This window comes from Cibotium barometz, chromosome 46, assembly GCF_041138505.1.
Source record: "Cibotium barometz isolate CiBa-2024 chromosome 46, ASM4113850v1, whole genome shotgun sequence".
NCBI lineage: Eukaryota > Viridiplantae > Streptophyta > Polypodiopsida > Cyatheales > Cibotiaceae > Cibotium > Cibotium barometz.
The window spans coordinates 8,719,210-8,736,494 of record NC_141091.1 but is presented as its reverse complement, the minus strand read 5'-3'; the positions used below and the strand labels follow the sequence as shown (position 1 = coordinate 8,736,494).

General features: G+C 39.1%; 1 protein-coding gene across 1 annotated transcript in view; it reads right to left on the bottom strand.

Annotated features, from left to right (window-relative positions):
• The window catches only part of LOC147611846 (HVA22-like protein e), a 54,833-nt gene extending 49,251 nt beyond the window's left edge, over positions 1–5,582 (bottom strand). Inside the window, exon 1 of the mRNA XM_086783722.1 lies at positions 5,444–5,582. Within this exon, the coding sequence (XP_086639848.1) occupies positions 5,444–5,490 (47 nt within the window). The 5' untranslated portion in view covers positions 5,491–5,582. The remainder of the gene's footprint in view (positions 1–5,443) is intronic.
• Between the last annotated feature and the right edge of the window lie 11,703 nt (positions 5,583–17,285).

The following is a 17,285-nucleotide window of genomic DNA, read 5'->3' as shown; positions in this document are numbered from 1 at the left end:
AAGCAGATTGAATTTCACAAGGAGAGAAAGTTACCACATGGGAAACTTTCCAAGAGATACCTTGTGAAATTTAAAAATTATTTGCCAATTGATGCAAAGTGGGTAGATGAGGATGATTTCGCTTACTACCCTCAGCTTTTGCAGGCATATCTTGAGGCTTTTCAGTTCATGTCAACTGTTTAGAAGCCCGGGGGGATGTCACCATTTGGTCCATCTCCATTTTTGGAGCCTCTTCTATGGGACTGTCACTCCATAGAGCGGCCAGATTTGTGCCATGTTCACATGGGGCCAAGCCAGTGTCCCATGTGAAAGCGCCAGTCTTTTGGTGTCACATGGACGGGAACCAGATAAGTGCCACCCGTGTGTGACCAATGCTGCGTCACATGGACGGGAACCAGTTTCTTGCTACCCGTGTGTGACTTGCTTTGTGCTATATGGACGGAAGCTTGTTGGTGCCAACCGTGTATGGCCAAGATGGCGTCTTACCTATGGGACTGTCACTCCATAGGAAGACCAGGACATCTTTATATTTCTGTCGTGCCAGTTTTGTGTCCAATAGGAACTTCTTGTACAAGTTTCATGAAAGGGAGATTTCGTCCATTATATGTGCACATGCATTTATGCCTGCATGCATAAATTTGTTTTTGCATGACTTGTTTGCGTGTGTCTGCCTGTTATGCCGTGCCAGTACACTGGATGGGGACGCCCCCAGTGTACCGTGGAGTACTGTTTGTTGACTCGGCGGTGTGGCGTGTGAACAGGTGGTAAGTATTTTCATTTTGGTCCTTTCAAAAGGTAAAATCCATAAACTATGGTAAACCTTAATATTTATTAGGTAATGTGTTCACACCCATTTTAAAAAGAGGCTGGACGTTTGCTTTTGAGGGTGCCCAAAAATATTAAATTGATTTTAAGGTTTTATAACCTTTGAAAAAAAGGCTTTGCATGGAACACTTTTAGTATTTTCCCACGTGTGAGGTTGGTGGTTTTCTTTCTCTCCTTCACGCTTGGTGCTCGCCGGCTGTCCCTACCTGTATGTGTTGTACCCACCTAAGGCTGCTGCTGTACCCGCCTACCTGTACGTGTTGTACCCGCCTAAGGCTGCTGTTGTACCCACCTACCTGTACGTGTTATACCCACCACACAGCTCTACTGTACTTGCCTACAACAGCTGAGTTGTACCCGCCTACAATTGTTTAGTTGTACCTGCCTTACCACTGCTGAATTGCACCCGCCTGCAAATATGGTGCTTGCCTACATCTCCTATCACGTGTGAATGTTGCTGCCTTCTACACGCTTCTATTCAACATCACCTGGTGGTTGCTGCTTGATCCCGTCTACTGTACCTGATGGCTGCCACACTTGTACCGGAGCTGGCTGCCCTGTTTACATCTGCTGTTTACACCCATTAGGAGTACAACAAAAAGGGAAATGATCTTCTTTGCTGAGATTTGAAATAAAACCTATGTTAGGTATTTGTTTCTATATTTTATTTCAAATTCAAATAACAATTAAAGTTAAATGTTGTTATTTCAAGCTTTGTGTAGGCAAGTTTCATCTCCAGCTGCCTACACCTTAGAAGGCCATTGGATAGTGGTTTTTTCCATGATTGCGCTGACTACGCCCTCACCTATAGAGGAGCCAGTGAAGGTCATGTGGGTATGAGGAAAGACCGGGTACAAAACTTATCTGGGAGAACCGGGAAACGTTCCCTCCGCGGTGTATCACTGTGCCTACGTTAGTACAAGCGTGCCTGTTTGTGCACAATCCCGAAAGACCAATGAAAGGCAGGTGTGCACCCAGTGAAGATGGGAATGAGCCTGTGATTTGAGGCTACTCCGACCAACGCCTCTTCATCAACTTGAACCAGTTTTGTTTGGTTGTTTTCACTCCCTGGTGGAGAAATCTGGCCTATCAGGCCCATGACACAGGCCCATGATACTTGTACAAATATAAATACTCCAAAAAACACAAAAAGTATTGAGGGGGGGCCGGCCCTTTCCGGCCCCCGTGCTGGTGTCATTTGTATTTTCAGTATTTCCAGTATTTATGTTGCTGATGGTGTTTCCATTGTTTAATATCAGTTAAATTGAGTGTTCTAAATATATGTATATTGTCTTCCGATCTGTAGACCTCCTGTAGGGAGCGGTCACAGATATCAAGCATGGGGGTAAGGCTATCCACTAGGCATGGGAAGGTGGCTCTGTGCCTCTCCAAGATCTCCTCAAGCTAGGGCCGATGTATGTGTTGCTATTGAGGTCCAAAAAGTCTAGGACGTCGGGCTTGCTATACAGTCGTGGCTCAATCTAGAGTCACACCAAAGTGGAGTCTGGCAAGTGGTCGGGCACTCAAGAATGTGTGGCTCGATGAGGCTATGGGTATGTCATCCATGGCTACTGTGGCGTCCTCTCGTGGTAGGAAGAACTAAGTGATGGTCACCTGGGGGCCGGGGTGGATGTCTCCCACGAGGTCTCGAGTCTCTAATCAGCGAGTCTCTATGGCGATGAAGCTCTAGTAGGAAGAGGCCTAGGCACCGCTAATCTGGAAGTGCTCCTCTGACTCGAACTCCCTCTGGCATATAGTGCATATCCTCTCCTCACAAGGTATCTACATGGCTCTCCTTGCCTCTATCCTCAGGTGGTGTGATGACACCCGCAACTGGCCCACTGCAATCCACATGACATGTGACACGTATATGTCAAGATATCTGGTCTTTAGTATGAAATCATCCTCTGTAAGCCCCGTGAAGTATCCATGTAGTATTGTCGTTTGTGTGAGAGTGGCTCATGTGTTGTGATCCAGGTATCATGTATGTATAGTCCCAAAGTGCTAAGAGGCGATCCATCTTGAGTCCCTCCCTTGTGAACCAGGTGCATACTCGGCTACACCATGACTCGTGGCCATCTGTTGCTAGGTGCTGGGAGGACTGTAGGGCGAGCCTCGGGAGTCTCTAGGGGGGCATGGCACTAAACCTGTGAATGTATGAGACTGTCTGGAAGAGTGCCTCTACTACCATGAGTGTTGCAGCAAACTATGCCACGATAATATCATGCGGGACCGATGGTTTGTTGCGTAGGGAGAGCATCATGACCTGAGGCTTTCTTATTTGGGACACTCTCCTTGGGCATAGTTAATCTTTGGTCACTGTGAGGAGCACTGCTAGTCTTGGTTGTCTGAGCATGGCATGTTACCTATAGAGTGATTCCTCACACTCTCTCTCTCATGATGACCAAGTAATATTGATGCATTGGAATTGTACATGAGAGAGAGAAGAAGTTTCAAACTTCTTATCTCTCTCATTCTAGGACTAAGTGCATAAGACCAAGTTGTGTGTCCAAGATTTAGGACCGCTTATCTTGTTCTATATTCACCTTGTGGACATATACCGGTGAGTCACAATGGTCAGAGATACTCCAAGGTGGACGGATGTTCCACAAGGTTATTTTGATTCCAAGATTTTGGAGTCACCTGAAATCCCACTTGTTCGAAGGGTTGTAGCCTACCAAAATATTAGGGGTGGATTATGTTATACTTCCTTGTTTGCTTTTGGAATTAGAGCCTCTACATGAGGAGATGTTCATTCCCAATTTAGGGAAGTGAGAGGAAGGGAGGCGCAAGCTACTCAAGTTACTACTCATGGAGTAATGGACATCCAGAATGGTTATGTTCCAAGGGATGACTCAAAGTATAATAGATCACTCTTAAGAGTCGAAATTTATGGTCTTCATTCAATCCTAGTCATGGATTGGAATAGGGGAGAGTGTGTGAGTACTTGAAACAAGGGTGGGACTTGGTTAAGCAAATTAGTGTTTACCAATAATCATTGCTAGGTGCCATGTCTGTGCTTGGGTTGTTCTAGTGAAACTATCGTGCTTGCAATTGAATGTTCCTTCTGGAGTACTATGACTATGAGTAAGCAACCTAGACCTTTTTATAGCTGAAGTCTTGCTTTGGCAAAGGTATATGCCAGTGGACTCGAGTATATGCTATGGACACATGTCCAGCTCCAAGTTTGTGCTTAAGGTTGTTCTCCTTATGCATTCGCGAGGACGCGAATAAATTAAGGGGGGAAGTAAGTTACCTCCCAAATGGCCTAGGGTGAGGGCTAGGGACACATGTGCTAACCCAAGATTAGGGTTAGGGTTAACCCAAGATTAGGGTTAAGGCTTAGCTGGGACGTGGGAACCTCAAGGGTTCAAACGTGGGCTAAGGGCACTAGCAAGAAGAGGTCTAGATTGGCTAAGAGCTTATAATTAATAGCCTAGGGCTAATAATGACTAAAAGCTTATAAATAAAGCACGAAAGCTAATTAATAAAGAAAGGGCCAATAATAGCCGGGTTATTACTATATAAGTGACCTTGGGGTCACTTATTGGATGAGAGGTCACACGTAGTCATGCAGTGGCCTGGGACTACCAAAGAAGCATGCAGGGTCTCGTGGCCATGGAGTTGCAAGGTGGGTGGTTCGGCCTAGTGGTATGGGACGCTAGGTCAAGATTGTCGGTACCAAGTAGGCTCGCAGTAATCAGACCTCAGGGTGGGGATGGTTCGAGGCATTGAACCTACGGTTGGGTGGTGAGTCGCTAGTCACAATCTATCGCGATCACGCGATGTGTTCGACATTCAAGTCTATGGAAACCTTGCTATGGTTTCTCAGGTATGTCCTCTATCTTGATCCATAGTGGTTCTATCCCTACTCACGAGAGAGAGAGAGAGAGAGAGAGAGAGAGAAAGAGAGCTTGTTGACAAGATCACCTTTATTATAGCAAGAGGCTTTTACAATGGCAATAGCCAGCAAGGGAGTATTACAATGTGGTAGGATTGGATGAAACAAGTGATTATGAGGAGGCCCTTTATATAGGGAAGCAAGGAGCTGGCCGAATACTCCATGACCTCCATGAAGAGCATACCTTTCATAAGCTACACTATATAACGCCAGGTTTCTCATGCCTAGACAGACCCAAAGTTCCCACACTATCTTTTATGGCAGCATATAGTGCCCCCGATTGGTTGAGATCTCTCTACCTTTTAGTTTGAGGTCTCCCTTTGTATGATTTTATTTTACTTAATAGAAGTCTCTTTTTTTATTTTTATTTTTAAAAAACCATGGTATTTTCCTCGCCATCACCCCAAAGGAACTTTTATGGCGGCATAGTGCCCCCAATTGCTTTTCTGGTTTGGTTGTATGATTTTAATTTACTTAATAGAAGTTTCTTTTTTGAAAAAATAAAATAAAATTTAAAAAAAAAAAAGAAAAAGACATGGTCAATCTTAATGAACCCTGCAATTCAAACTGGCACATCCCTCATCGAGCTTACATCACCTAAACAGCCTTTGCAATTCTTTTTCTTGCACTTTAAAATGAAAGGATAATTAATTCTTCCCGTCACGAAATAGAGAGAGAGAGAAAGACACACAGAGAAAGAGCTGAAGGGGCATTTACCCTGCGAAGGTATCGAAATTTGACAAGATTGCACGAGCCCAGCCCATGGTGGTGCCTTTTTTCTTTTTTTTGGGGGCGGGGAGGGGGGGTGTTAACACTGGCAAGGAAAACTACTCCTCCTTCGATGCACTTGAAAAGAGCTGTGTGTACACCTTGACCTTTTGTGACATGACGAGACCAGATTGCGTGTCACCCTATCGGCCCCTCCACTTGTCACAGCCTAACTGGTTAGCGCAAAAAGTATGCGCTTCACAACCTAAAATCTGTCCTCCCATTGAAATTTTAAGGTTAGAATCTTCAAGGCTTACTTTTTCAAGGGTTTTTACAATGCAATTGAATAGTACGGAAGCACAAGTGATGGGAAAACTAAGCATTTGGTCCAGGCTGTGAGGAGAGGAGAGTGCAAGTTGCAAGAAGCCTATGAGGAGATGTGCACAGTGGGAAATGGAGGCTATGAATCTCGTGGTCGATAAGACAATATGCATGAATTTCAGCCATTTGGGAGGGAGCAAGCATGACGACATTTGCGAGTCAAAGTAGGCTCATATGGACTTGCAGTGACGGTCTTTGATTCTTCCATTCTAAACCCTTTTTAAAGATCATTTATGTATTTTGTTTCGGTTGGGAAGATTTTGCCTTTGTCCCTCCAAATTTCTTAACCCCCCAAACAACATTGCATCAAACTAAAATCTTTCGTGTCAAAGGATTTTTATGGTTCTTTTTGACTCACCACCATTAATAATAGCATCATTGTTTCTTAGCGTGATTATATCACCAACATATATCACAAGCATGATGAGATTTCCCTTCTTTTCATTTTTGACATAGATGGTTTAAGATTTTATGGTATATCAAGCTACAGTACCAAGCTTGATAATATCACCAACATATATCATAAGCATGATGAGATTTCCCTTTTTATCCTTTTTTTTGTGGTATATCAAGCTGTAGTACCAAGCTTACAGAGTTTGTTTCAAGTCATAAAGAAGCTTTTTTTAACTTACATTATTTGTCCTCTTTGTCTTGGACCATAAGTCCTTCTGATTGATATATGTACACTTTGGACTTGGCACTTGGGACTTTCGTACTATTTGTAGAACCTTTGTCTAGTGTTTATACAAAGTTCCTTCTCGGTTGTGGGTGTTGGAATTGGCACTTGGAGCTTTGGTATTTGTAGGACCTTTATCTAGTGTCTAGACAAAGGCCCTTCTTGGTTGTGGGTGTTGGACTTGGAACTTGGGGTTTTGATACTATTTTGTAGGACCTTTATCTAGTGTCTAGACAAAGGCCCTTCTTGGTTGTGGGTGTTGGACTTGGAACTTGGGGTTTTGATACTATTTTGTAGGACCTTTATCTTGTGTCTAGACTCTTCTTGAGCTAGTTGGTTTTAGACATAAATAATGAGTAGCTAACAAAGTTACATTTGGTGTAAGGATTCTTGGAATTCCTTGTTGAGTATTCACCATTTAATTTCCAAATGATGCTTCCACCACTCCAGTTGTTAGTGCTTTTCACTTGAGGATTAGCTTATTTTGGATAATAGGGAGATGACTTGTGATGAACTACTAAGAACTTGTTAACCCCATTTTGGGTTAGCTAGATGCTCTCTATCATACATGAGAGTGAGGAATGAGTGGCATGAAAAGGCACAATAAAAGTTGTAGCCTTTATGAGAAAGCTGGCCACACCTATGCTCAAATAGTTAACTTAAGAATTTTGGGCACCCTAGTGTGAATAAGGGCCAATTGTACATAAGTATTATCTTATAGTGAATGGACACAATCCCATGTTGTGATGTCTAAGATTTCTACTTACTCTTGGCTCTTGTCTTTATGTATAAGACAAGAGTAAGCATGTCACACCAAGGAGTAAAAACCCGTTTAGAGTCATGCAATGCATTGCTTGTAGGAATGGAAAACCAATGCTTGGACCTCTGTAATCCAATGATCACACAAGAGGGAGAAGCTAGCAAGCTCTCTCTCTCTCTCTCTCTCTCTCTCTCTCTCTCTCTCTCTCTCTCTCTCTCTCTCTCTCTCTCTCTCTCACACACACACACACACACTCTCCACACCTAACTGTTATCAAGCAAGGATGCTCACCTCATGCGCGCACACACACACACGCAAACTCTCGCATATGTAACCAAGCAAACTCTACACGACTCATAGCCAGATACAAGCATAGACATGGAAGTACGCAAGAAATATGAAGAGAACAAGATAAGTAAGAAGTAAGGAGCTCCCAAGCTTGAGCTTAATAGTAGATCGTATTATCAAAAGTGACCTTCTACATCCTCCATTACATGTGGGATTTTCCCGGCGGCTCACATGGCATGCTCACTTAAAAAAGAGTACACAAGTTGTCATTATTAATGAGATTATGGACACTTTGGCAAAAGTGATTTAAAAAAGAAGAAAAGGGAAAATCCACATGCTATAAGCAAGACAAACAATTATCATCCTTGACAACACTCAAGAACCAATTGCATCAATATGTGAAAGAGTGGACAAAATTCCATTCAACAATGCTAGCCAAGTACTAGGTAATTAAAAACCTTAAACACAACCTGTATTGCCTTATTAAGCTTCTTCTTAAAATTTTAGATATTCTTTATATTATTGACTTATTTCCCTTTTATGACAAATTTTGGGCATGCTTATCTTTTCTCAAACCCTGGCATGAAGAAAGCTCTTCGGTTCAAGAGGTCCTCCCCCTTCAAGCTCGATGCCGAGTCCAAAGAATAAAGTGCACTCCTCTAGCCATGGCTTAATGGTGGCATGCATATGCATATGGTGGAGGCATGGGCTTTAGCTAGAATTATATTTTGTAAATGCACTGAAAATTTGCAAGCTCTTGCTATAAAATGAGCAAATGAGTAGCAGCTTATGTGCTCCTCCAACTCTATAACAGCCATTAATTAAAGTTTTTCTAAAAGTTTAAAATGCTAATGCATTGGCACCGCCTTTCATCTCCCCCCTTCTAATTATGTCCTCTCTTCACAACCTACTTGTAGAAGTAGTTTAGATTGATTCCTCTTGAATTGTGTGTGATTGCCATGGCTTTATAAATCCATGACATATCCAACACCATTAAGTCATGGCTTATAAAGCCATGCATGATTGAATGCCATGTCTTAATGGTGTTGGATGCCATTGCCAATCACCACACATACCGGCTTATGTGGTGTTAGTATTGGATGTCATAGCAACACCTTGTCCTCTCTTCCCTTTGTCATTTCCAATGCACACCTTGTCGTCTCTTCCCTTTTTGTTTGCAATAGCTCTAGCCACTAGGACCATATGCTATTTTATGGCTAGTTTGTACCTAGGATTTAGCCATTATGCCTTTTTTGTGGTTGGTCTATTGGCCATTACAGTTGTTTTGAAAAAAAGGTGAAGCTCGAGAGATAGTGTAAGACATGCTTGCATAGCATACTTCTTAGCCATTGTGCTCTAAATTACCATAGCCATTGAGATTGAAGAGATTAATTGTGACTAATCTAGAGGCTCACTTGCTCAATGTATCCATTGCTGAACACGATTTGCAAAATGGTGAGCCATTACGGTCTCTAACTTAACACAAGAGGAGATAATTTCGGCATCTACACCTTCAAGCTCATGGCACCACCGAAAGTAATTTTGTAGAGATAGAGAGTAGAGAGGAGGAATCAATTTTAAAACTTGTACTGAGAAGGGGGAGAGGAACTTACGTTGTTGCTTGATCTGCAATGCCCACTAAAAATTCTTTGTTTATGCCCATGCCTTTGTATTTAAATTTTGAGCATCCTTTATTTTTAATGGAATTTAAAATGTGTATTTTTTATGAGTACTCAAGACATGAATGTTCATGAGTGTGCTCCTCAAGGTCATGAGTACTCAAGACGTGAATGTTTGAAGTTTGTGACAAAACGAGGTTTCTTAAATAGTAGTCCCATTAAGTCATATTTATTTTGAGTTATGTGCATTGCTATTTTTTTTATCATTTGCCAAAGATTTCAAAAGAAGCAAAATGAAAAATTCTGTATTAACATTTCAAATATATTTTATAACATGTTATTTTTTGTATTTTTCTTGTTAGAATAAGTTTAGCTAGCTTATCAAAGAGAGTATATGTATATTTCACGGCCTTGTTATTCTGAACTTGCACGTTCATGTGATAACATGGAGGTTGCTTCCTATATCTAACCGTAAGCATAAAAAGATTTTGTAGGTAAGTCAGAGTGTTAGTGCAGAAGGTACTTATGTAGTTGGTCGAGGTCTATTCAGGCTTGAAGAAGGTTCTTATGTAGTTGGTCGAGGTCTATTCAGGCTTGAAGAAGCAGACATTAACATTGAAGAGAAACTTCTTGTTGAGAGGGAAAAAGGTGAAGGATGTAATGGAGAAAAAGAAGGTGTGGAAGGTAATAAATTTGAAGAGGGTTATGAAGGAGAACAAGAAAGAGGATGAGAAAGGGGATGAAGAAGCTGATGTACGGGTGATGAGGGTAGCGAAGAAGAGACTGCAACAAAAAGTGATCATCAAGGGGAAAATGAGGGGGAATCAAGTGCTCATCAGGAAAGTACAAAGGACACAAATGTTCCAAAAAGTACAAGTAAGAGGAAAATAGAGATATTGGTTAGCTCTTAAAAACTAGTACACCTCAAGGATTCCTTGATAGAATTAGGGTGTATTTTTTATCACCTTCACCAAAAATACCTCTATGCAAGCTCATTCTAATTGAAGCAATTAGAAAACTAAGTCCATCCACACAAAAAATCTCTCTCAAGGTCTTTTGCTGGTTACTTGGAAAGTAAAGGTGCCTTCATTGTTTCCATTCTCGATTTGGAGCTGGAGGAGACATCTCTTACATATGAGAGGAGGGAGTCTTGGAGTGATGAATGGAAGACTTTAAATGATAAGTTTAAGTAGATCTTGGATAATGATGTAGACTGGGGCCATACCTTAGGGGTAAAATGACCCACAAAATAATCGACACAAAGCATTGATGGATTGCATCAAAAAAGGTTAGCATATTCTAATTTTTAAGTGGATGATTGAATCTTTTATTTCAATAATTTAGAATTGTGTTTATATGATGCTATAAAATTCCCAAGTGATTTTCCAATGCATTTTAGCATGCTTTGTGGTTTTGTTTCATTCAAGTACAATGATATCAAATAGCTTCTGTTTTCTCTTACTCGATTAAACAAGTAAGAAATTTATCTCATTGGTGTGAGCTTCTATTTATCTTATTAAATTAAACTATATGTGTTTTGGATCATTGCTCTTGAAATGATGTCAAATGTGAAATGATCAATGAGTTTGGGTCTAACACATTTAGAGGTAAGCTTTTTCAAATTAGGAAACTTGGGGAATTGCACCTTACTATGCTTATTAATAGGTTTAATGAAGAAGAAAGAAATGGATTAAAGTAGAGTTAAGAAAGATAGTTGATGCAAGAGGAAAAACGGGTTTCTACAAGATTCCAATTCAAATACCCACACATCTTGTTTTTACGATGATTTCTCTAATAGCTTGTATTTTTTCGAGTATTTTTTAATTAGAGATTACATTTGTTTTCCATTTGCTTTCTTTCTAATTTTTAATCGCTATGTTTTCTATATCAAAGGATGAAATGGAACAAAAAGTGGATGAAAGAACAAAGGTCATATGGATGATGAAGCTAGACAAAAGGTTATAAGAGAGGTCTAGGTGTTATATAGTGGAAAAGCATGGAAGTATGTGAACCTCATAGATTCTTACAATGGTGAGTGTTATTAGCATTCTTTACTCTCTCTATCGTGGCACGAGCTAATAAAAAACATGGCCACAGAGGAGAAATTAAACATGATTGGTGCTTCCTGCATTAAAGATGAAGATAAGGCCTATCTTATGGGAATGCTCAACAATTCCCAATCTCTTATATGCACCTTGGATTAATTACCTACACATGTTTGTTTATTGGCTTAAAATCTCTGAATTGGGGGTCAAATAATTGTATAACATACATAGGAGAGTGAGAATATTGGAGATCCTATATAATAGTTATTTTGTAATAGACATTTGCAAAACCAAAAGGTGAGTAGACTCTCCACATATATATATCATAATGGATATTCCCACAAGATGAAGCCATCCTAACATTTAAAATTGTGAGACAAGAACTATATTTGCCTTTAATGTAGCATTTTAGATCTTGCATTGGTGGATGTTCAAATTTAGAAACAACCATCTACCATCATGAGTGGAGTTATGGAAGCTTTAAACATAATTTGTACTAAAGGCAAAGGGAAGATGGTGGATCATTGTGTTGAGCTAATTTTTGGTGACTTTCCATTTGAGATTAGAGTGGAGGGTTTTTTATAAATAAGATTCCATATTAGAATAAAGTTGATGATAATCTATATTCCTTGACCTTTATATTTGCCGAATTTTGTCTCTCCGATGCTCACTTCTTTGCATGTCTATACTACAGGATATAGGAGCTACAAAGGTTGAGCATTGTGCCTCAATTCAAGGTTTTGTAGTGGTGCATCGCCAAGTTGTGTACACCACCGGTGTTAAGAAAAAAGGGACTAATCTCAATAAAGGTAACTTTTAATCTTATTACATATAATGATAATAAAACTTTATTTTCATTATCTTAACAAATGTGTAACACAAGTGACCATGTCTCATCCTAACTACATTTGTATGCTCTTCTTCACCAAAAATATATATTCTCAATTCATATTGATCAAGTTAAAGTGTTGAACCTTGGAGAGGAACTTGATGTGAATCATAAACTCATTCATAATATGTATGTATTTACTTTCAATTAACTTTATATTCATTAAGTTATCATTATCTTTATGGTCATCATGTAGTTTGATTTCAAATTATATTTTTTAAAACCATCACAATTCTCACTGAAGAATTAGTTTAAAAAATTGGCTCTACTCGGAGAGGTGGTTATCAGAGAGGCTCATTATTCAACAAGCCTAGAGATACTTTTATGGATTTTTTGTTGGGACTGGGACACTTGGCCTTGGAGCAGCGTACATAGATCACAATGTGATATTGTTTAAGAACAATGAGCACATTTATGAGTGTTTATTTGAACCCTACTCTGTCAAGGTTATAAGTATTTTCAAGCTTAAGTGATTACCACTAATGTGCATCCAAATATAGTTTATGAGCACATTTATGAGTGTTTATTTGAACCCTACTCTGTCAAGGTTATAAGTATTTTCAAGCTTAAGTGATTACCACTAATGTGCATCCAATATAGTTTTCTCTTTAACATATATATTTTTGTTTATATATATTTTTAATAGATTTAGAATAAAGTTAACAACCTTGAATGCCAATGATGCCTTCTTGTTTGGAACATTGTTACATGCTTTGGGTCTTGTATTTCTTTATTTATAGTAGTTAAAGGCTACTCTTACACTTAGAGCTTTGAATGTTATGGATATTACCTATGTTTGGTTATTATATGCATTTTCTATGTTTACTCTTGGTGGTAGAGCTTCAAGCATTATAGACATTATCTCAAATTTGCTGATGTAGAGTATCAAAAGAGTATTTCCTATACATGCTACTCTGCATGCTAGTGATATTTATTGAAATAACTTTAAATAAATCGGTGCCAATGTAGATTTGCAATCTTAAACTTGTTTTTATGTGAAGATATTGTCAATATTTTTATTTTCTATAACTTCATTTAATCATATGCTATTCCACACACTCTATACATGGTTTGTGAATCAATTTAACAAATTCACAATAATTTAAATTTTGGTGAGCACGCGACACACACAGTTTGCCTCATCGGAGCCCTAAATTAGCCAAAAATCGTATGACTCATGCCTACTACGCACCTATGTAGTGCTCCTCATCAGGTCAAGACAAAACCCAATAATGATCGCCAAGTGTTACGACCAGTAGTCTTGTAGCCCTAATAGAGAATTAATGAAAATACAAGAGAGCCAAGATATTGCCATGAAAAATCCCTTTCATCTATTGTTGTGTTAATAACATGAAGATGGTGGTTACATGCATGTATAAGTGGAAATAAAGGGGTATGGTAATTTGGAATTATATTTCACCTATATATAAGTGGTGATTTATATAATTTCACCTATGTTTAAGTAATTTGGCATTGTATTTTATTGTTTTCCTTATGCCTTTTGAGCTTCTGTCCCTGGTAGTGTGTCACCTTCTACTCTTTCTAGGCACTTCGTGAAAGAATTTAATCGTTAAACCTAGATCTACTTGCTCAATCATGCTCATAGACTGAGACCATAATTTAAAAATAGGAGTATGCTCTCTCACTCATGTTTGCTTTATAGCCATCCCCTTTAAAAATAGAAATATGCTCTCTCACTCATGCTCGCTTTATAGCCACCCCCTTTAAAAATAGAAATATGCTCTCTCACTCATGCTCGCTTTATAGCCATCCCCTTTAAATAAGAATATCTATGCAATGAAATTCATTATCATGGGGTGCATTTCAGCTTGTTATAACTCTGAAAAGTTTTGCAAGGCTAAGGTTCCTTGAAAGAACATCATGGTGACATGGGCTTCTAGTGCATGGGGAACTTGCCTGCATAGCTTGGCAATTTGCAATCGGGAGAGGTGCTTATCAAGTGACATCCCTTCGCAAATGAATGCGAGGCCCAATCTGTATCTGATTAGCTTCATATGATTGCATGGGCACTCATTGTCACATATAGGAGGTTGGGGAGCATCAAGGCTACATCTTTTAAAGCTATATCTCTCTCCTCATGACTGTCGGCAAGAGTACAAGGTGTTAAAGGTTCTTTGGCTTGCTTCTATGCATCTTTTTAAGTGACAGGCAACTCCCCCTCCAAGGACTTTACTCGGTCATCCTTGACCTCAACTCCTTCAACATATATTTGGTATTCTACTCTAGGACTCTTTGGATCCTGTCTACTCAACCTGCATTTCATAAGCATTGGAGCATGCTTCTGCCACATTTGTACTACATTTATTGATGATTTGAATGTTTTATTGTACCTTTTTCATAGACTTTGACAGGTGGTCTTCTAGTAGGGCTACCTTTTGTGTGAGCTCAGAAAACACCTTCTCTTTTATCTCTACCTCTATCCTTAGCTATTGCATTTGGCCTTTAAGCATAATGCATTCCGACATGGAGGGCCTTAGCCTCTTGTGCATGCATTTTCTCTGCACTTTGTGATCTCTCAATGCAGTTTCATACATCTGTACTGTCATGAGAATATATTTTAAGTCCTCTAGAAAAATATTATTTATCCCCTCTTGAGTAATTTGGGGATGCCTAGATTACTCTTGCGTCATGCCGGCTAGGTTAATATCGTGGGTGACACCACTATAAATATTAATACGTGCGGTATATGACGTATGTTTGAGGCCACCTATGATTATTTCAGTTAGGTTTGTATGGCAGGGTGATTCCTGGGATACTTATGCCTGGTAGTCATGAGTTGGTGATGATTTGTGCCTATTTAATATTTGTGGGATTAATTTAATAATTAATTAAGCTTATATTTTCAGGTGATGAAGACTATGAAAATTGAAGAGTTTACTTTGGAAGAAATATCTTGGTTCATGACATTTCATTTTTGGCAAGCATAGTAGCTTGTAACCTTATCAAATGATTTTTCCATTTTGAACTTTAGGAAAGATACATTTATTTATGTGGAATTTATTAAAGCCTATGGCTTTACCCTAGTCCCAATTTGACACTCTATTTTTGTTAAAGAAGAGTGCCGTGCTCTCTAAAAAGCACATCTTGTATATTTTGGGGGCTATGGCCTAATTTTGGTGAAAAAGAAAGCTAATAAAGAAATACTCTTGTGTGGGAAGAGGCCACGCACAAGAGGGGGGAAGATTGCACCCAATATTGTCTATGAGCTAAGTATTTTTAATTTTGTTTAAGTGTTTAAATTCCAATTGATTTGATTTAGTTGAAGTTTACAAGCAATGGTTTTTTATGATTGAATTAATTCTCTACTTTTCCACAATCAATTCCTAGAATAAGATTTCGGTTGCAGTGGTATCAGAGCTTGGGCTAGGAGATTTGTGGAGAAGGTAGGAAAGGGCTTCAACTTCTCAAAAATCAAGAAAGTGCAGGAATTTATCTAGTGGACAGAAGGGTGTTTTGTAGGTCTTTACCCAAAGGTCAAAGATTCAAAACTAGATCTACTCTCAAATCCACTCACCACCCTGCAAAACCATCCCTCTCTATCAAAAAGTGGTTTTTTCAAATATTCAGTGAAATCAAAATCTAACCGTATGGATGAAATCCTCATAGCCAAAAACCTCACGGGTTTCTCTCAGAAATCAGAAAGCTTCAAGGAGGAGTAAACCTATAATGGACGGAGCAGATTAAGCATGTAAAAAAAGCTATCAAAAATTTCTCCAAAAAGAAAAACCAAGAGGAAGCGCACAGCGCATCCTGCCGGCGCAAAACAGCGCATGGAGGTTATGGAAAAAAAATCCCACAAGCTTAATTATCATAAGCTAATCAACTCCCTAATCCAAAAGTTAATCAAGCTTACTTTTCCCAATCCCTATGCAAGTCACCTCACTTTTTGAACCTTTACTTTGCCCTAATTTCAAATTTGAAGAAAAATTCAAAGGTTTCCAATTCTGAAAATTTCTGGGTGCAGAAAAGTGATTTACAGGTTTTAAAAAGGCTTGAAAATTGCCTAGAAAAGGCCAGAAAATTCCGAAATCGCTTCTAAAAAATTCTGGAAAAAAATTCAAAAAATATTATAGAGTTTGGGCAAGGTTTACAAGACTGTTTCAGCAGGTTTCAAGGTGTAGAAAAATTATTTCATCAACAATTCGACTAGTCCAAGTCTCGTAAATCACGCGACATGAGGGTACTTCTTCTAAACCATTTACTAAATCTTTTTATGCTTCAAAGAAGATGTATAAACCAGGTTATGACAAAGGCAAGGACGAGGCTAAAGGCAACATGAGTACCAATAAGAAAGTCAATGGTGGCAAACCAAAGACATCTCCTATCAAATGTTTCAAATTCCACAAAGAAGGTCACATAGCACCGAATTGTCCGGAGCGTACCAAGAATTCGACACCAACAGCAGCAGCTCGAGTCAATATGATTGAAGAAGACGACAATGAAGAAGAATCATTTGAGCAAGAGGGTAATTCCGATCCAGATTACTCAGAACAAGAAGGTAAACCTCATATTCATTCTTTGCTTAAAATAAAAGGAACGATAAATGGACATGAAGTTCTTATTTTGCATGATGACGGTAGTACACATGATTTCATTTCTGAAAAGGTACTTAAAGCATTAAATCTTCATTCTTTACCTACGCACTATAAAGTCAAAGCAGCATTTACTGGAACAAAGTATAATTGCATGCAAGAGGTGAAAGATTTATATTTATGCATCAAACCTTTAACAGAAAAGAGGGATTTCTTAGTTGCACCTTTACAAGGGGTAGATATAATTTTGGGTATGCCTTGGAGACACAAATACAATCCTATTATAGACTATGACACTCGTAGCATTTCTCTAAGGAAGGACAATGAAAATATTATCCTCTAGTGTCAAGTCAAAGGAGAAATGAGTCCTTTGTTGAGTCACACTCAAGCAAAGAGAGCTCTAAGAAAAAGAGACAAGACTTATATGGTATGGGTTAACCAGCTTGATGCTGAGTTTGACACATCCAAAAGACCAAAGTTTGATCTTTTTATCTCCAAATTTAGTGACTGTTTCATGGAAGATCTGCCTCCAGGATTACCTAAGTCTAGGCCTGAGGATCATAGTATTGACTTATTGCCTGGAAATTCTCCGCCTTGTAAAGCTCCCTATAGAGTCAACAATTTAGAGCAAAGAGAAATC